General features: G+C 31.3%; 1 protein-coding gene across 1 annotated transcript; it reads left to right on the top strand.

Annotated features, from left to right (window-relative positions):
* The first annotated feature begins 498 nt into the window (after positions 1 to 498).
* On the top strand, positions 499 to 15,636 carry LOC127729497 (uncharacterized). Its single transcript, XM_052237338.1, has 4 exons — positions 499 to 813; positions 9,065 to 9,134; positions 12,183 to 12,247; positions 14,996 to 15,636. The coding sequence occupies exons 1-4, from the start codon at positions 612 to 614 to the stop codon at positions 15,382 to 15,384; spliced, it is 726 nt and encodes a 241-aa protein (XP_052093298.1). The 5' UTR covers positions 499 to 611; the 3' UTR covers positions 15,385 to 15,636.
* Positions 15,637 to 15,912: the final 276 nt, after the last annotated feature.

Genomic DNA, 15,912 nt, shown 5'->3' with positions numbered 1-15,912 from the left:
AGGGTACTTCGATTCCCCGCTCTCTGCATATAAAAGAATCTTTTGCAATATCTTTTATCGTCGATGAAATGTTGAAAAAATACCAAGAACATCTAATTTTTCTGGAAACAGTCGAACATTCCGGCATTCATAGCTTTTGACAAGTTTCACAGAACCTACTGTTTCTAATTTATTGTCTTATTTGTGCTTTTTATTGCATACAGTCTATGTTGAATTTTCGCGAAGACTTGTTTAAGGGAACTCTTATTTAATATTTCAGCATTTCAAGTCTGTTACTTGAGAGTAACCAAATAGACTAGAAACTGATGAATCACATGGTTCATCATTTTATCTGTTTTTTCGAGTCTTAACGATTTTCTGGTTTCGAACATGTGGCTATCATTTACATGTACTAATTTTATTTCTGTACGAATTATATTTCCTGGTGAACTTTTTCATTTTTCTTATATAATTTTTCCCTGATACAGTCATCTAAATCTTGTTTTCTTACTTCAGGACGAAAAGTTGTTATAAATGGCAACAGCTTTGATACCACCCCATGTTTATCTGATAGATATCAACCCTTCCGTTTCATAACAACTCAAGGCAGTGATTGTGTATTTAAGAAAGAAATGTGCAATAACGAAGGGCAGGTTGTCTACAACAACGGATCGGTACAGAGCAACAGAAGATGCAGATGTGACCATACAAAAGGTTATTCATTTGTGAAATCAACGAAATCACCCAGAAATGACGTTTGCTCGTGTAATCCAACATTTCAAGACTGCTCATGTTACCTCACAAGGTGTAGGAAAGGTTATATTTTGTCACCAGGTAAAAGAAAACAATCTTTGACATTATATTACAGCCATAAATTCAATATGAAAAGGGATTTTCAAAACTTAACACAATGTTCGTAAGTATCATTAATGTAGTTTAACGTTATAGATGGAAAACCCTTGTGTCTAAAGAATACAGTATAGAAAGTTAACAAACAGAAAAACCTAAGTGAGGCCTATATTGGGATACGGGATATTTGCCACTTTAATTTTAGGGATATGGGATATTTGTCCTAAAAAATAAATGGGATATGGGATATTGATGCATTTTTAGGGATATTGAATTTTGAACATGGAAAAAAAATGTGGAATTTAAAAGTTAATCCACCATTTTCTACTTTTAAAAGGAGATGCCTGTACCAAGTCAGAAATATGACAGTTGTTTTTCTTTCTTTTGATGTGTTTGAGCTTTTGATTTTGCCATTTGATGTGGAACTTTCTGTTTGAATTTTCCTTGGAATTCGGTATTTTTGTTATTTCACTTTTTGTTATAATTTTGAAAATTGACTTTTATTTATTGTTTTAGGAGAATACGGCTTAATTTTTACTGCATATAACTGCAGTAGGCAAACGGTTCTCTCTATCGACATTTGAGCAATATTTTGATTGATTGTTGGTTGCTAAACGTCCTGTGGCATTGAGCAATATAGGAGAGAATAAACGGAAACGGAACAGTATGTTCTTTTTCATTGTTATCAATACAATATTACAATAATACATGTGAAACAAGAGGTAAACATATACAGTTAACGTACCTAGTATCTGAAGTTTTTTTTTTTCTTTATTGTCATCCAATTTCAGGATTTTGAACAAAAGTCCATTCGTCCTGGTTTTTTTTTTTAGGAATATATATATAAAAGTTGAACTGCTACATTTCTTCTGCAGTTATTTTGGATTCTTATCAATTTTGTTGATGGTTCGGAAAAAGAATAACTGACTTTTTGTTTTAAATTCTTCCGTTTTTTAATTCATCACTATCGGAATTGCACAATAGTTTCCCCCTGAATTGTTCATAACGTTGCTGTGGGACTGAATTGACTGTTTTGATAAGTTTATCTATCTAAGGATAGCAATTCTTAAGACTAGTCAGTACGGTAAAACTTATAAAGCCTTGTTAGAATCTTGAAATCAAAAACCCTATATAAATGGATCAAGATGGTAAAATATATTTTTTTTAAACAAATTTATTTATATGCACAATCTACACTTTCTTCATGTTACATCCAGATATAGGCAAAAACTCGGTAATGGTATCTCGAATCATTCTATCCTCTCCATCGCGAGACAGATGGAAATGTTGTGCATTAGAAGTAAAAATTTTATTGTTCCTTTAGTAATATTAGTTCCAAATGGAAGAAATGGTATGGAATAGTATTTCTACTGAAAGAAATATTACAGTATTTGTCAAAGAGAAAAGAATGTGTGTTCCAATGGTAACATATATAGCATTGTTTATAACAAAGTTCCCAAAAATGGGTTTGGGAATGAATTGATGATTTTTTGAGGATATTTCAAAATAGTTTTAGGGATACGTGATATTTGTAAAAAATATTTATTGGGATATTAGGGGTAAACATTATAGGGATATGGGATATTGGGACAAAAACTTAACGGGATATGGGATATTTATACCCCCTAAACAAGCCTCCTAAGACGTATGATATGATTTCTTTGGAAAAAAAACCACGGTTTGGAATAAAAAAGATAGTTATAAAATGATTAAGGTCAACTTTGTCTTACCTTTAATCTAAAGAACTCAAAGTTCTTCTACAAGATTTATCAGAGAAGATCTTTACTTTGAATTTGAGTAAATGATGACTGAAAAGTTATATTTATAACATAACATGAAAAATTTGCGAGGATATCAAACATTAACGTATTATACCATTATCAGTGCAATTATTGACGTAGGCTACCTGAATATCTTCCATCGGGTACACTTGCGACAAAATGGTTTGTTAAAAAAAGGGTAAATTACGAAGTGCCTCCACTCTAACACCCAAAAACAAATAATAAGTGTTAAATAAACATTATTGCAATATGAGTTCCAGAATAGATAGCTTCTCAACCTTTAGTCTCAACCTACTATTAAATTTAAGTGATTTCAGAAAAGTAACACTTGGTGCGCTAAAGAAATAAGATCATGCATAAGTCTTTCTACCACGTGTTCTGCAGATTTATATCTTTATAGTAATGAATCCTAGATTATTGCTTAACTTCATAAAGACCGAAATAAACACCTTTTGATATGTAATCTTTAACAGTTATGCGCATATTTCCTTGTCATCAAATTGATTCTTTTTCTTGAAGAAATATTATTTATCGACCGTAATAAACTTTGTCTTAAGAAAAATCTAAAAGTGAACATGCCTTTTTTAGATTTCGATAATTCTATTTCTAGTGTTAATCTTCATTCCTGAATTTTATTGCCCTCTGCTTTTCTGCTGTTAATATCCTTGATTTTGATTTCCACTGGCTCCTAAATGGTTTTGGTTTGATAAATTCATTTTGGATTTTAAGGAACGCTGTATTCATGTATTTAAATCTATTAATGCTAGGATATAATATAACCTCATTTATTGGTCAAATTTTGTACTAAATTTTATCATTAATATATAAGAATTTACTGCGGAGAATTCTTCAATCTACAGGAAATAGATAATAATAGGTATATTTTATATAAAGCTATCAAATCTCGGAATTGTCTAATAAAAGTTTCGGTTAAAGCTCAAAAGACCTATTGCTTAAGGTAATATGTATCCAATTTCATACTTTAAGTTTTACCCAAGCTAAAGGTTATTTTCTTCAATTTTTTTTTCTGCAATGGAATTTTGTACACATTTATTCTGCAATTGCATAAGTTCGTGACTTCCTGTATTGTCCATGGCATGCTAAATTAAATGTACTCTGATGCGCAAACACCTATGAAAAACGGCATGGTTTAAAATCAATTTCAATAATTTCAATAAAACTTGTCAGTATTTAGAAAATTCTTTAATGATGTTCCATCTGATACTGTTATGTTTCGACTTATGTGTTTTGTTATCTGAAGTATCTCAATAATGTCAAGTGCTTTTATTGTACCGATTATATTAGTTGTTTTCTACTGTACTATTGTTTTTGTTTGCTTTGGAGGATGTAACAGATTTTTTTTTTAAATTGCAGTGAAGGATTTTCCATTTGATTGAGGAAAATCTATCCCAAATGTTGTACCAAAATTTCTTTTGCGATCCCATTTACATTGTGTCTTTTGTGTTTTTGTTATTTTTGTTATTATTATTTTGCTTTTCAACTGAGTTTTATAGGGTGTTCTGACGTTGTGCAGTTACATCACTGTCCCCAGTTAGCGGGAATGCTGGGAACCCGCAAACATGTACAACCCCGTCACATTCTACATGTGCATGTCCCAAGTCATGAGCCTGTAATTCAGAGGTTGCCGTTTGTTGCTATATATCATACTTATTATTCGTTTATTTTTTGTCCATAAGTCATGCCGTTAGTTTTCTCGTTTGAATTGTTTAAACATTTGTCATTTTGGGGGCTTTTAAAGCATGCTATGCGGTATGGGTTTTGCTCATGTTGAAGGCCATAGGGTGATCTATAGTTACTTCTACGTCATTTGGTCTGTGGTGGAGAGTTGTCTCATTGGCAATCATACCCCATCTTTTTATTTTCATAATGGGCCAATAATTGTCTTATTGTCAACATCTGTTAAGAAATAATTGAAAACAGCAAATCATCTAGTGTCAGGGTTAAACCAATTTTTTAAACGCAACTATACATCGTTCATAAGCTGTGAAATATAAACAAAATGTATACTAAAGAAATTCAATGTATTGTTCATATATATATATATATATATATATATATATATATAGACACAAGTACAATCACGCCAATAATAAAGTATACCGTCTCAATGAATGCTAAAACAATGCTTGCTGAGAAAAAAGTTTAAGCTAAATATCCTGTAGGTGATATATATTGGCTGATTGTTGTATGATTAACGTCCAATTCTAATTGTTTCATGCATGTTCAGGACGAGAACAAATTAACAATAAATTCAATACTAAAAGGTAGGTACTGTCTTAGAGGTAAATGAAGGTCAGAGAAATTTTGACTGCCACTGGAAAATGAAAGTATCTTGGATAGGGACAGAAATTTTGCTTTGCAACAGACCCCCTACGGACCCCTCAAATAGTTGTTGCAAGGGTTCTTAACGTGCAAAGAGCGTGAGCTTCTCTTTACACGAGGCATCGGATTTTACGTCTTCATTTTGACTGGAAGTGGCAATGTACTTGTACACCCTGGACAGCCAAAAATAGACGACCTATTTGGCAAGGCTTTTACTGCTGGTCGGAAAAAGAGTGACCATATTTCTATTCCCCAGTCACCCTTGGTGATATATATTCGCGCAATCTTTCATTCTAATAACGCGGCTGTATGTATGTCAGACAAGCATAGTGAAACGCGATCTTGCACAGAGTAGAATAGTACAATATTTCAATCCTGAATAGAATGAAAAAAACTGTTAAGGCATCATCTAACTATGATAAAATAATTGATGTTAATTCCCATATATACAAGACATAAATATTGAAGAATATAAATATAACGTCCGTTTAGCCAAAACAGAAGAGGTAAATCACATTTTCTAAACGGTTTTACTGCATAAAAATATAAGCAAAAAAGGCTTCGTTAGAAATATCACGTTTTATTAAATTTTATGCAGGTAAAATCATAACAGAAGTGATCCAAAAAGTAAAATAACAAAAATCCAGACTCCAAGGAAAATTCACTTTCTGAAAGGATTAGTGTTGCTCAGTATTTAGTTTTAGACCCCGTTAACACTTGTATATTTGGATCACTTTTAATTAGATTGGTTCACTTTAGATCGATTTGAGCCCAATATGAACGCTTTGAATCGATCTTGAATCCGTCTAAACTAAAACACAAAAAGAGGTAGTTTAGTTTGAATCGATCTTAAGTGAACTGATTTAACTTTAAATGTGAACGCAGAGAGATCAATCTAAACTAGTACGATTGAATCGAAAACTATTTACAAGTGCGCATGTATGGCGGCAAAAACACGTGCAATTTATTACAAAATATAATGACAAACAGGGTTAAAAATTAACGAAAACTATACGAACAGAAGTATCAACATTTGAACTTGAAATTCAAGTGACACAATAACTTCATCCATTATGTTTTTGCAAGAGTGTGTATCAACAAATTAATTTGATTGAATATTTCTATGTATACAGAGTGTTTACAATTTCTCGTGTAATTAGGTCAGATCGATTGCATTTTTTCTTAAGCTTGTAGTGTGAACGCAGTTGTTCAGTTTAGACCGATAGAGATCGATAGGTTTAAAGCTTAAGATAATGCGAACGCTAACTGTTTTTATTTTACTTAGATCGATTGAAAAATGCTAGTGTAAATGGGGTCTTATATGAACAGTATTGTGGACTACTTTGTCTTTTCGTCGTTTGTCGCTTTCATGAAGTTGTCAGTTTTTGTTGTTTTTTTATACGAGTATCACTGAAGATACATGTTTATGATAACTTTTGGATTTTCAAATATTTTGTGCTTGAGCATCACTGAAGACACGTTGTTTTGTCGAAACGGTCGTCTGATTCAGTGATATTACTACCGTTAATACGTATGAGTCTTAATGTCCCATTGGTATCTACTGTCTCTCTTTTTTAATAGATATATTAGTTATACGAAATTAAGGAAAATTGTTGATGAATTTATGATGTTTTTAAAATCCTCGTTATACACTTTTAGTAATGAAATATAATGTGAATTATCAGTAACACGGAGCCTCTCTCTCCAACAAGAAACAACTTGCTTTCTTTAAAAAAAGAAAAGCAACACGTGAACCCGCTGACTGATCATCAAAAAATTGTTGTTGGATTTTTATTTTTGCTTTTGATTTGAAATAAATGACTGTGAATAGAATAAGGCAATGATGATATTAAGCACCTTTATTGAAAATATGTAATTTTGTGTGGATTCTTGCACGAGTCAATTGAAAGCAATGTTCGATTTTAGTTGTGAATTGAAAAGGGTATATATATGCAGCTACTATTTGAATTTACCTTTTAACGCTTGATTATTTTATTTCTTGGGAGTGTACATAATTTTTCCTATTGCAAATTCCAGTTTTCTGCAAACCGGATGTTTAATGTAAACTGCACAAACCCAATCGCAATACAAATTTAATCACTCAGTTTGCATGCAACTTATGAGAAGGTTTCGTATATTTTTCTTGAGAGTAACACACCAGCTTTATTGGGACCTCTTATACACTGACAATTATTTTGGTCTCATAAAACATCTCAAATTTTAAGGATTTCCTGAAGTTATTTAAATCAATCCAAATATTCTACATGAAAATACTGTTTTGAAGAATATCATATTTTCAGTAGTTTTATGAATACCTGAACATACTCTTAAAAGAACCAATTTATTTAAAAAGATATGTAGATATACAAAGATACCGTGTGAACAAGGTGATATATAATGTAATTGAATCAAGACAGGATAGTTGGTCAACACAATGAATATAATTTTTAAAATCGTATCATATTGCAAAGATTAAGATGCTATAAGGTTGAACTATATTTAAAAAACAAAAACAAAAAAAGAATTGAAATTGAACATACATTCCTGTGAATGAATCTTTTCCGAAAATTAAGAATATGATATCAATAAACACAAAGTACTACTGGTGGACATTTTATTTATCAAATCAATCTCTCCTTTAAGTCTTACTTTCCATTATATCAATATATTGTTATACAAAATATAAGCAAGACTTATAAAACCATACTGAAACCGTATAAAATAATTAATGTATTAATTAATTTTTTTATGATTATTGTAAAATATTAATAACGTTTTTTGTGAGATTCAAGGATTTAAAATACTTGTAAATTGAAACCATGCAAGTATTTTGTTCATTCACTACCTTTTAAAATTTCGATACTTACTTATGTGTACGCATCCCTGCTCAAGAAAATCATTTTGTTTAATTATCTTTCTGCTTTCCGACCACTGTTTTTCCGACCTAAGATAAATATTCATAACATTAAATTGTTTTCTTAGTTTTCTTCATGCTTTCTGACATTTTCCCAGGCTATGATTGAAACATAAAGTATCACGGGGTAAACGTTCAGAAATAATCAGTTTATTCTGGGACTTATATATTAATAAACTATTTCCAGGTTTATTGTCACAATTCACAATAGCACGCTGTATTAAATACTACTTTACACACAACGCGTACAGGGACCGTCTCAAAACATGAATTTTAAACTAGAAATTGCGTTATAATTAAACTTGATACCAATAACGGTGCATGATGTAAGAGTAACTAGAGTTTAAGAAATTTCATTTAACTAGCAACAACAATCTGAATGTTGTCAGATAAAATGTTTTTTCAATAGCTTCATGTAAGTTGAACATATCTTTCTTTATGAGCTTCGAGGTACAGTTATACACGTATTAGGCCTCAGTAAGTTTCCATGCGGAGTACTTTTTTATTGACGATATACTTTGAAAATTATGATGCCTTTAATCATTTCTTTGCAAAGTGTTTCTTTAAGTGAACTAACTGTAAGAGAAATCGTACATATAGCAACATGTAAAGTTGCACTCAGATTTATTATTAAGACATTTTCTCATTAATAAACACATTTTGTTGGATATAATTTGTAGAAGATTAATGTCAATAGTATTGAAAGCTTAACTGAGACAATCGTATGCTCACTTAAGTAGCACATACAAGATTGTCCATGGCAATTTCAACAGTTCAGATATAGGTATTAACGCTATTACTATACGCTTTGTTACTTCATTTGATAATAATCGTTTAATTGTGGTACATTCAACCGGATACATATATAGTAAGAATTATATAACGACTTTTGTGTTATTTAGGCATGCTATATTTGCAATCCAGATTTCCTCCAAAAGACTAAATAGATTTCATCAAATCTTACGTAAACCCCTTGGGCTTGTGTAAAGGGAAACCATAAGGAGTTAAATTTGTAAGATTCCTTTGGACAGAACAAATCTTTTAGTCACTTTTTACTATATTTTTGCATCTTATAACTGATTTTAAGATTTGTATGATAAGATTGAATATGTATCAGATCAGCAATGAATAAATGTTATTCACTTTAAGATAAGATTAATTATTTTCGCTTTTTAACATCTTTAAAATATAATTTCAGATTACTACTGTATAATGATTGATAAATATTCTAACCAAAGGTTTCGCTGTAAAGAAGTTCCAGTAGCAAAGTAAGTATGCAATAAGCCCTGACAATAAATTAACTAAATTGCTTGGATTTTCGTTCCCAAATTGTTTTAAAATGTTAGCCTAGTTTGCTTATTTGATTTTTTTATCAGTTTTTAAATTCCAAAGTCCATGTTTCAGACCACGCTACGCGTACGAACTGTACCATATGGATATAAACATAAACAATTTCTAAACGTTTTAATGATTTACAATTATCAATCGATTAGTTAATTCAGGCATAAACCTTAATGCCTACGATTATAAATATAAAAAAGGGGGTGAACATTTTCTTTCAATTAGGAAACACATGCGCAAAATAAACCCTCTTCAGATTGAGCGAACAAAACTTCAAAATACAGAGTATAAAACTGAACAATGGGAACATAGAAGTCGTTCTGAATGTTAATTGGTATAGAACTATATATTATACTTACCTTCCATATACAATCAAAGTTTCTTTCGAATTCAATGTCACCATTATCGATCCCTAAACCTATCAAATCAAAAGATCAAAAAGACATGTTAGAAATTGAATATTAATTTAATAGAAAATTTAGAATAATATTTAAATTACAATTTCTTTTAAGATTCCAGAATAGTCGTCTTATCTATCTATATCAATTTACGGATAATTTTAGTCTGGATACGCAAAATGTGTAAATGGAAGGACACGCCCAACTTGTCGATGCACTTGGTTTACTTCAGGTTGGAGTAAATGCGATTTCATTTTGTTTTGTATATTCAAAAATTGTTGGTGAATGTAACATCGGTAAACTACTACTTGACTTGACTTGTATTTCGGTATGCAAGACGTGCGTCTACAAAAGACTCAGCAGTTGAACTTAGTAATGCATATAATATGCAGATGGGAACTATCTTTTTCAGATTAATACTACAATGAATTTAGTAGACAATGTGGTTTAAGCCTTAGACTATTCTGGAATGTTGAAGTATGAAGATTTATTTAAAATCAACATAAAAAAAAAACCAGAAGATCGTGTGATGGCAAAGAACATTGCCAAGAATGCAAAAAAAAACAAAACAAAACACAGATTTCATGCGGCTCGTAAAAAAGAAGGAGACAGAGTGATCTTCAACATAAAACCAAAACCTTTCTTCTTTAAAAAAACGAAAGATAAGCACAACATAGAGACGTTAAACATATATTTTATATGTGAAAATGTCATGATATTCAGAATATACTAAGAAAATTCAATACTACTTTGAAACAGAATGTAAATACAAACTGTAGCTGGATTGTTGGGTCGTAATGGCTCGATCATTTCCCTCAGATTGAGCTTGACAAAAAGGATAGCGACCTGTCGAGAATCTTGGCGTGGCTAAGTGAGCATAACAACCTAAAAACATCTGAATACATATCGTTTAGAGCTAAATATTTGTTAGAATAAGTTCCGTCATGTTCTCAAGATCATGGTCATACAAACTCTTCATGCCGTCTACAAATATTGCAGAACAAACTTAATGATGTATTTTTTTTCCTTTTGTCCTCTTCCTTATTGAGTATCACGTATTTGATACTGATCGTAAAACAAGCATACAATCAATCAATCAATCAAATTGTCAAAAGAATGTCGTTATCATTTGTTTTAATGTTTCAGTCGAAATACAATAAAAGCTAAGTTTTATGTTGAGAGATTTAATAAATTTTCGGGTTGCATTAGCTATTTTCTCACAAAATCTCACAACTAAAATTGATTACTAAATACACATAAATGATCATGATCTACGAAATTTTTATTCATTTATTCATTATTGATATGAGTTAAAACTGAAATTACGTTCGCATTTGCAGACAGTTACGTTCCGCTATATATATCATTTCATCTTCCTAATTGTGAGCTTTCCATACCTATGTAGCAACATTGCAGCAGCGCCTGCGTATGAAGAATATATCTCCCAGTTGATACGATATTCCAGAGCTTGCATTTCCTATCAAGATTTCCTTGATAGTGGGTTTCTGCTTACATTGAGGCTTCAAATTTTACAGACGCCATCACGAGTAGGTTTACTATCATGGAATACAGTTTCTGTTATGATTGTGGCCTGTTATCTATTTCTCGCATGAATAAGATGAATAATATTTCTCGTATCACACTGCACGAAAATGCATTAATTAGATTGGCTTATCAATCATCATGAAACGATATTGGGAAATTACCATTGGCTATTCGTTGGGTCAATGATGACTTTCAAAGGTCAAAACGATGAAAATTTCCTCCATGACAACGGATATATTTGATTTCTTCAATTATATATACAAAACACTCTACCTTTTTACCTGACAATCTTATTTGTGTCTAATTTAATATTACATTCTGATACGTACAAAAAAAATTTAAAATGTCTGGTGTTAATGTTTGACGCCGGAACAGGACATATGACGTGTGCAAAAGACTAGATCAACGAGTCGCGGACCTTTTTCCTAAAACAAAGAGAATGTTCACCATAAGAAATGGGTTTAAAAATTCGTGATTCTGTTATCTAATTTAAATAGAAATAATACACTCGCCAAAGGCTTGTTTATCATTATAATGAAATTAGATTACTCGAGTTGGTATCAAGAGATATTCAATTCTCACTCGTTATGAAACCTGTAAGTATCTGTTTCACAGATGACGATGGATATGTTCCAATTGTTGTCGTAACCACAATTCTGTTCCCCTTTCATTGTATGTGACCTACTGAATTAGACTTTTTACCAAGTTCGTACTTACACAAGTAATACGATGGGTGTCAAATGTGGTGCAGGATCTGCTTCCCTTCCGGAGCACCAGATATCACCTCAGATTTTTAGTGGGATTCGTCTTGCTCAGTATTAAGTTTTGTATGACGTTGTTTAAACTATTTTTTGTGAAGTGATCGTTTTTCGTATTTGCCATGGCATTGTCAGTCCGTTTTCGATATATAAGTTTGACTATCCCTCTAGTATCTTCCGCCTCTCTTTTACGTAGAAGAACGAATGATTACAACGTCGTTTGTTTTAAAACTTGATATAAACATTTGTTTATCGAATTATATATATTTTGTAGAAATGATTTGCCAGACAGAATTGAAGAAGTTATATTTAAAAGCAAAACCGAAAAACAAATTAAAGGTATGTCTGGTTTACTATTTTACAGTAGAATCGATATTGATTACATACTGTTGTTAATAATTTGTCCAACTCAATATTCTCACTACTATGATGATATCGCACTAAATTGTTAAAAAAAATAACATTGAACGATCAAATGTACCTAACATTTATATTTGAATAATATCTTTTTTATACTGTTATCTAAAAGGCTAACCAATCTGCAAGAAGTATCTAACCCTAGCATAATTTTGACGATTAAACATAAGATTCATAAGATTCACGATGCATATTTTAATCAACTCAATGATGAATTCTATCCGAATTTTTATTAAAAATAAAATAATTTAAAAACAATGAATTTCTTTCGAAAGTTGAGGAAATAAGCGAGTTCATTTCAAATCAAACCAAGTATATTATATGTTTTTCAGGTCTCAAACAGGGTATAAAATGTGAAATTCCCGGCTTAGAGTTTAAATTTCCTGAGCCGAAGGCAAAGGGATACATTTAAACAAACCTTCAGCCGGGAATGTCACATTATATAGCTGTCTGAAACTAGAATTACACATATATTAGGGTCTACCCCTGCCTTAATGTTTTTTTCTAGAACAAGGTATCATGCAGTAAAATTGAGAATGGAAATGGGGAATGTGTCAAAGAGACAACAACCCGATCAAAGAGTAGAAAACAGCCGAAAGCCACCAATGGGTCTTCAAAACAGCGAGAAAATGCCGCACCCGGAGGCGGGCTTCAGCTTGCCCCTAATCAAAATGTGTGCTAGTTTCATGAAAATGGACGTCACACCAAACTCCAAAACATATAAATGAACAAAAATTAAAAAAACATACAAAGGCTAGAGGCTCCTGACTTGGGATAGGCGCAAAAATGCTGCGAGGTTAAACATGTTTTGTGAGATCTCAACCCTCCGCCTATACCTCTAGCCAATGTAGAATAAACAAACACACAGCAATACGCACAGTAAAACTCAGTTTAAAAGAAGTCCTAGTCCGATGTCAGAATAAATAGAAGAAACTAAGCAAAATAACAATGATACATAAATTTACAAGGTACTACTTGCAGTTACTGACATGCCAGCTCCAGACCTCAATTAAACTGATTGAAAGATTATGTCTTCATCATATGAAAATCAAGCAAAATTCCACCCGTTAGGGATTAAGTATCATACCATCATTTAACATATGAGAAGAACATAACCCGTATCAAATATTTAGTATAGCGTTATAGTTTAAGTAATTCATTTAAATGCAAGTTTTTCGTCTTGACAAATATTTCTTTACATTAAAGATATTTTTAAGATTTCATGTAAACTGTTTGTATGTTTAATTGAGACTTTTTATGTATTATGACTTTTTGTGACAACAAAAATATTGAATAATCCAACCTTATATTTTCCACATACGTGAATGATTTTGTAATTTGTTTTGAAAATAATTTTTATTGTGTATGCTATAATTTTTAATAACACTTTAAGATATATTAATTAAGTATTTGATGCGTAAATCGTGTGATGTTAGATTTAAAACGTTTTTTTGACAGATACACCTCATTATGTTCCCCTCTGTTAGCCTCTGACATTCTATAAGTGTTCTGTATAGTTGAAGCTTACGTCACATAGTAGGTTCATTATGATGACGTTGTTGAGGTTCCAATTTGGATAAAATACGTCGTATATACCCTGGCAGTTTCCTGAATAAATACTTACATCTCTCGCTGTTGTTATCCACACATTTGTAATCCGTAATATAATACTCTGTATGAAATCATCAAACAAATTAACTTCAGATCTACCAACAAGTTTGTTTGCTTCGGTTTTTGTTTTGTTTTCTTATTGTGTTTTTTAACCACATCATAAAACATCCATTCTAAATCAATTTCTCTAAATTACCTTTCATTATATTCAGACAATTGTGATCATTGTTCTACTTTAAAATTGTATTGATAGCCCCTTTTCTCTCCCCAACCACCAAAGACTTAAATCATTCATAAATATATGATTGTAAGTACTATCCAGTCACATTTTAAACAAAACTCACTTACGCTTTCTCTCAAAACCCTTTTCTGTCAAAATATAGCATTAAGAACAATTATATCAAAACTTTTATAAATATTTACAATACACAACTCATTTAAGAACTTGTTTAAATATACATATATCCCATTACTAAAAGGTAGTTTCATATCATGAATAAGCGAAGTAATTAAATAGAAATTTTGCAAAAAATGAATATCAAATGATTGTAAAAGAGAGACAAAAGATACTGTTGGAAAACATTAGCTTTCTATATCACAAGTTTTATTAACAGAGAGACAAGGGACCCTCGCCGAACTTTTTTTCGTTACGAGTACAGATTCATGACTTTTTGTACATTTGATATGTTCCTACAATGAAGATATATATCTGTTATCACGACGCTACAACATTTGTTTAATTATGTACTCGTTGTCTCGTTATTTTGCTTAAACAAACTCAGAATTAGAAGGACAATATAACTTTGTATACTAAACAAATTTTTTCAAAATACCAGTTGTATCCAGGCGCAAATTTGGTCCCATATGTTTTTCTAACTAAATTGAGTCAGTTGCCCTTCTTGTTGAATATGAACCATCGAGTAATCTTTCGACCTAGTAGTCAGTGCTCCAATACCAGCACTAATACTAATGTTGAACTGTTAATTCGGAGATATTCCTCAAATCAACAGTTTAAAAATATAGACGGTTACAAAAATCATTTCTATTTTCATATTTTAGATTTACCAAAGACAGAAATACGGAAGGTATACATTGGAGCTTTATCATGTATATTTGTTTTACTTGGAGTATTTGGAGTATTTTACTGTTGCAACAGACAAATAAAAGACATAAGATCTCAACCGGAGAAAGTCATTAGCAACATAATTCCAACAGGAACAAATCATACAAAATCCGATGTCATAGAAATGGATGAAAGTTTGTATGAAACAATTGATGAAAGTAAACTACATACTGTGCGTATTCAGACAGTGAACAATTCAACGCTGGGACTAAATGAAGATGTTTACAGCTCAACAGATGATGACGATGATCGTTCAAGTTATCTGAATCCGTATAACAGTCTTCTTAAAGAACCATCTGATTATCATACATATGAGAAAATCTAAACACCAAGTTTGTCAACATCATAAAGAGATGCAATTTACAAAACAACTTATTATTTTTCATGGAAAATTCATTAGACATACTAAAAGTAGTATAACAAAATTGCCGAACTCCACGGCAAATTCAAAAAGGTGAATTCCTAAAAAACTGACAAAATCAAATGTTATCAACTAACAGAACGACTGTTATATTCCTGACTTGGTCGTTCGTTTTCCGACAAAAAAAGTGGGTTAAACCTCCCACTCTGATGATAGTTTTTTTTTATAGTTCTGTTATTTTGAAAAAGTTGGATAAGGAACCCAAACAGACATAATAGGTAAATGTGACGATTCTTTGGACCCAGCAGCCAAAAGTGTGTAAACAAACATCACAAACATACAACACAAATGACTTAGAAATAAAAAAAAAACAAAGAAATCTAACAAAAACGCCAACAAAAAAAAAAGAGTTTGTAAGTGATATTCAATTGACAAAGACTAAGATAAAAAAAAGTTGTGTAGTTGATAGTACATACCGTATGTAGTATATAC

The sequence above is a fragment of the Mytilus californianus genome, unplaced genomic scaffold (genome assembly GCF_021869535.1).
Source record: "Mytilus californianus isolate M0D057914Y unplaced genomic scaffold, xbMytCali1.0.p SCAF_2, whole genome shotgun sequence".
Lineage (NCBI taxonomy): Eukaryota > Metazoa > Mollusca > Bivalvia > Mytilida > Mytilidae > Mytilus > Mytilus californianus.
This window is presented reverse-complemented; position numbering and strand designations above follow the sequence as displayed.